Source organism: Perna viridis, chromosome 2, assembly GCF_037379345.1.
Source record: "Perna viridis isolate PV_CMFRI_1.1 ecotype Kerala chromosome 2, ASM3737934v1, whole genome shotgun sequence".
Taxonomy (NCBI): Eukaryota; Metazoa; Mollusca; class Bivalvia; order Mytilida; family Mytilidae; genus Perna; species Perna viridis.
In genome coordinates, this window is record NC_142446.1 from 64,428,084 (window position 1) to 64,434,083 (window position 6,000).

Genomic DNA, 6,000 nt, shown 5'->3' on the forward strand with positions numbered 1-6,000 from the left:
ACTATTGGATTCAAAAATTAAATCCATAGATAAAATCTCACGTAAAGGACAGTAACGCGGTTCAAAGTATATAAGTGCATTCACGTACATGCATACATGTTCATAGCAGTGGCTATATTAAAATCGACGTCTGATCAAAGATTATTTTAGACTTTTTTTCGTTCTTTGGCATGAATGTGAGATGAAAGCTTTTTAATTAATATATCTACTCCACATGCTACAGTGTAATTAGAATGGCCAGGTGCTTAATCATGTGACGGTTAGCTAGGTCGCATGATACATGTACAGGTAAAGTTGGACAGTCATTTTTGAAGCGATTTTAAGCGTAATTTTCAAAGGTTTTTTGTTAAATGCACATAGAGATCCAGCGTTAACCAACAAATCCGTTTTCCTGTAGAAAGACTATATAAATGCACACTTTCACTTTCAATCTTTGTCTGGTTAACGCTGGATCTCACTGTAAAATAATTGGCAGAAGGATAAAAAAAAATGCTATTTTATTTACAGAATAGCCTTCCAGGCGGTTTTTGTGCATTCGTTTTTGTATTGTTACTCTTTAAATCACAAACTGAATGCATAAAATTGAAAATTTACAATATGTATTACATTATTATTTAGTTTTCTTCCGCATTTAAGACATTTTTTTTTAATCAGTTATATCAGTAGGTAGAACAAGGCCTAATAGACCCTCATTCTTTTAAATAAAGGATGGAAACTTTCGAACCTTGAGTTTAGATCGTTTGCTTTTTACTTCTTTTTATAGGAAACTCGGAATTAACCAAATAAAATAAATATCATTTTAATAAGAATACCTTGCACTTATGGGTATCTCTTGACAAGATGGGTTTGCAGCATTACTCGGTATGGCAATAGCACTTTCATATTTAGAAATGCACTTATAGTCTGAAATAGAATTACATTAAAGGTACTTAATCCTCATTGATGTAACATTTATTGTTGAAAACGCTTTATTTTGTTTTGATATGCATTGTATGTTGGTTTGTTTTTTTATCTAGAATTTGCATTTCTTTAAACAAGATATTTACGAATTACAAAAGTCGCTTTACATTGATAAATTACTATATGGTGATTCTTTTTTTAAGTAAATATTTTGATACACTAATTCTACGTTTTTCGCCTTTAAAATTATTACCTTACAATACGTAAATGGCACATACATTGCCAAACCAAGTTTATGATTTATTATACAGCTCATTAAGTCATTCCACTTCGAGGCATTAGCGTTAGGATTTTAGTTGTAAGGCTTACAAATGTCTCAGGTTGAAACCTTGATTTTCTATGTACATGCTAACAGTCAATACTAGTAAATTCTAAAGGATACCTTATATTATGTTTTAGGAATCTAAATGCTTGTATCAAATATCCTTTCCGTGCTCGAATTAGTGCAGTGGGTGGCTGAGGATTTTTGAGATTTTATGGGACTACATGGTATACGGCTATATCATATGTAAATGGAAAAATAAATCAGTTTAGATTTTTAATGTCATTCTTTTCTAACTAAAAAATGGTAAATTTTCTTCTGTTTAAATTAATAAGAGGAGGGGTCAAAGATCAATCAACCACTCTAGTCTTTGATCATTGATTTAAGTGAAATTGTGCGGTGTAGATATAGGACAACAGGTAACATTTAAAAAAAAAATCATATGTATAGGATTTCAGAGCTCTTACAAAATTTATAAATAACATTTCGTTAAAATCCTGACTTAATACATCGTTGTTTTTTTTCAAAAAAAAAAGATGATACACTTGGATAAACATATATAGTTCTTAGTAGAGATTCCCAATCATCTTCCAAAGTGCTGGAATTTTTAATCGGAAACATATTTGTCCAGGGTGTTGTTTCAACAAATGGTCGGCATTCCAATTGGAACAAATTGTGCTCCTCTACTTGCTGACCTATTCTTTCACTCGTATGAGCTGATCTGATCAGAAAGAAAGAATGTCGTTTAGCTAGATCCTTTCATCTCAGTTTCCGGTATATAGATGACGTATTATCTTTAAACAATCCTAATTTTGGGGATTTGATACATTGCATCTACCCAAAAGAACCTGAGATAACGGATACTACAGACACTGTGAAGTCAGCCTCATATCTTGACCTACACTTAAAAATCGACGGTAAAGGAAAACTAAATTTTACGACAAAGGTGATGACTTTTGATTCAAAATTGTCAACTTTTCTTTCATCTGTGGCAACATCCCTTCAGCACTTGCGTATGGAGTTTTCATATTACAACTCATACGTTATGCCGAGCTTGCCCAAACAACTTTTTGTATCATGAGCTTCTGGAACAGGGTTATGTTGCTACTAAATTGAAGTCATTACTACAGAAGATTTATGGTCGTCATCATCAACTCGTGGATCGTTATGGTGTATCAATATAAAGGCCATGGAAACTGATTTATTCAACGTGTCATAGATTTCCTTTCCTCTTTCGTCTACTCCGGACTTGACTTTTTATGAGCAACTCGGTGGGCGTTTCAAGAAAAGCAGAGGACGCTGACCCTACCAGTGCACCTGGTTCATCCCCCCAGTTTTAAGTGGAGTCCGAGTTGTTCATTTGCTTTTGCTACTTTGTATGTATGATTTTAGTTACTTCAAGTTCTTTTTGGGTTTTTTTGTTTTCCATGTATGGTCTTTGTCCCTGGATTACAATCTGTTTGATTACCGCTATAACCTTGGCTCCTTTGATTATTCTGTACTGAATAACAAGTATAATAACACAGCATTATCGATTCGATCTGCAACATGAGCTTTACAAAATGAGTTTGGAGTTTCACTTATTCGAAAAATACAATCTATCATTTACTATTTACCGTCTATCACTTTTTTAGCGGTTTAAACATATACAAAGAAGTTGCGGTGATAGGCTTGTGCATTAAATTCATTAGTATAAAAAGTATCGTTGTCATTTTTTGATAAAGTAGAAAAGTTGTTTTAAACATGTACAATATTAGAATTTGAATTTCCGGGATGCTAATCTTCTTAAGATAAAGAATGAATAAGTGAGCCACTTCATGGTCAACTTCTCGAACTGTTATTGGTTATATTCTAAAACCCAATAGAAATGAACTGTAAAAGCATCTTCACTAGCAAAGGGTTACAGTCCAGCCCCTCACTTCACGCAATGGGAGGGACTGGGCCGTAACCCTCGCCTAGAGGAGATGCTGCAAAAGCTTGGAATCTGAAATACGCCAGTCATAACTTGGAAATTCTTGATCGATCTGCTAACCTTTACTGAGAACGTCATCAGGAGCACATTCCATTTGGTAGCAGGAACAATCCTCTGTTATGGGAGCACAGTGACAATAATTCTTAGGACGGTGAACGAAGGCAAACCCTTTTCTATAGTCACAACGGCAAAGTACGTCAGTTTCTGTAGTGCCGTTATATACCAAAACTTGACCGTCCTCGGGACATTTTGACTTCACATAAACACAGTTGCTAAGCTCATTGGAATAGAATTTAAAAGGTTGATATTTGTTTTGTGAACATTCAACACTTTTTCTATGTACACTGGTGACATATTTTCTTCCTGCAACATATATAATTCTTGATATTTCAGAAATTTAAATATATGTAAACTTGGAATATTTATTTCGTTGTACTGAAAATAAATATATCTGGTCTTAGCTTGTCTGTCACACAATAGCACAATTCTTTTGTAATCAAAAACAATATTTAACATTTTTGAATGAACAGAACGGGAAACCAACTTAGAAGCGTTTTACAATTGACTTAGTGAAATGTCCAAATTGAATCTGTCTCATATTCAACCTCTAAACTTACCCAGCCTTACATAATCAGCTTTTATTGTACAAGATTCGAGAAAGGATCTGCTTAGTTCATCAAATAAGCAGGCATACTGCATAACAATGGACTTGTTCTCACAGAATCCTTCTGCTCTTATTCTTCTTTGAGACGAATGTGGACAAAATAATTGATATCCATACAACATTGTGACATTCAGTATAAACACCTTTTACAAAATAATGCATATAATATTATATCAGTGAATAACTTTCGACCTAAGTATGAAAATGAAAATTCTGCTTAAATTGGAATATTTTTTTTAATGTTAACAGGAAAGATTAATTTGTATGCATGTGTTTAGCTCCTTCCAATGCAGACTATTGTTTAAAGTTAATTAGTTGTTAGCTGCGAAATCTCTTGATCTTGTTTTTTATTTTGCGATCTAGATCTACGAATTTTACTCCTTAAAAAATTTGCGATTACGATGGCTTTGATCTATCGCATCTATTTTCCCTTCGTATTGTGGCTGTGTGCTTCGCAGGCTGTCAACACATATTTGTTTCGTTTTGTTAAACATTTTTCTACCACATTATCTTAATAAGCATATATGAATATTCATATCTTTCTTATTGTAGCTCAAAATAACAGATACTACGTAGGGGCCGCCTCCTTATCGCCGCCATATTAGTTTAAGCGAGATCCCGTTTTTCGGTGGCGAGAAGGAGGCGGGTTCGAAGTATTATCTGTTATTTTGAGCTACATTAAGAAAGATATGAATATTCATATATGCTTAATAACGTAATGTGGTAGAAAAATGTTTAACGAAACGAAATAACTATGTTTTAACCCCCTACAAAGCCAATAGCCACGAAACGAAGTGAAAATAGGTGCGACAAAATCAAGGTCGCTGGAATCGCAATTTAACTGCCAAAATCGTAGCTCTAACGTTAAGAAAATACAAAAAAAAATAGTTAGAGCTACGTTTCGCAGCTAATCAGTTGTGAAATGTTATTGTAACATTTCATACACATGATACTTCCCAATAGATATAAGCCATTTTTTCAATCAATTTAAAACAAAGAACACAAAAATATTCATAAAAAGAATTTATAAATAACAAATGTATAGTTTTAGATGTGTTATTTATATCACTAACAAAACAGGTAATTTAAATGTAAAAGAATTATCTACATTGACTAGGAGTTTACCTTCCTAGTGTCATATCGAATTGTATTACTTACTAGTACGAATAATATCATCAAGTTTTGGTTCATTGTAGATCAATGTTTCGTTGCTGTATTGTCGTCTAAATCGCCTTTTTGTCACGTCCTTAAATGGAAAATGAAAATAAGAAATTTTAACGTAAATCATTTTCTTTGTCAACATGTCAACATCATGCATGTAGAAAGAAAACCTTTTAGACAGAGCTAGATTAATTAATACAACTACGATTATGACTGTAAGTTTTGAAAATCAACTGAAAGACAAATTAAATTAGTATCATACTCACTTATATCTACCAGTGATATCTTCGAGGTGATCTTTGATATTTATACCTGGTCATTGAAAGCGGAATTTCTTAAGTGTAAAAATAGAAGCGCTAGAATATTTAAAGACCTTTGAAAACATATAAAAAATAACGTATTGCGTGTTGTATATATCGAAGTATATAATTATGTCGTCTGCTTATAACAGAGTCAGGTTTTTACGAGATAGAACTAAAAGCTTGTCCCATAAAAAAGGCGTATATTATGTAAGCGTAATATCTTCCTGGTGCACAATTGATAGGATGTCTGTGGTAATTAGTCGTTCTACGGTATAATAATATTCACTAAAATACCCTTTCTATTTTTTCTGGTACATGTATAATTTTGATATTCATTATTTGAGACATGCACACTATTTTTTTTATTATTAAGTTGTTATGCTTAGTTTCCATGTCAATATTTTCATAGTCACCTTTATTTAAACAGAATAAAGATTCCCCCTGTCCAAATTCATTATATATTCTATATTCAACATTTTAAAGACAATTTATGTTTTTCAAACAAACACTTTGTACTCACAAATCAATTGTACAGGCTACGCCTAAGTGAAATGTGTACGGCTTCCTGTCCACATTAGATCTTTTTTCAAGTTTCATCAAGATACGAATGTTAGTGTAGGAAGTAACCAGCAATCATACCTGTACTTTTTCGGCCATATTCCCACTCGGACTTAAACGT

At 32.8% G+C, this 6,000-nt stretch overlaps 1 protein-coding gene across 7 annotated transcripts in view; it reads right to left on the minus strand.

Annotated features, from left to right (window-relative positions):
* LOC148626464 (uncharacterized) overlaps positions 1 to 6,000 on the minus strand; it is a 28,054-nt gene extending 22,054 nt beyond the window's left edge. The window contains exons 1-5 of one of the 7 annotated variants that reach the window (XR_015920075.1): positions 5,286 to 5,687; positions 5,017 to 5,104; positions 3,812 to 4,001; positions 3,255 to 3,557; positions 813 to 903 (exon numbers count right to left, since the gene is read on the minus strand). Coding sequence is in view for 6 of the 7 variants with exons in the window: in XM_088570495.1 (XP_088426621.1) it covers positions 813 to 903; positions 3,255 to 3,557; positions 3,812 to 4,001; positions 5,017 to 5,049 (617 nt within the window). In the remaining variant the exon portion in view is untranslated. Of the gene's footprint in view, positions 1 to 812; positions 904 to 3,254; positions 3,558 to 3,811; positions 4,002 to 5,016; positions 5,105 to 5,285; positions 5,715 to 5,841 lie in introns of those variants that run through there. The other 6 variants (XM_088570495.1, XM_088570498.1, XM_088570497.1 and 3 more) reach the window with 6 other exon arrangements.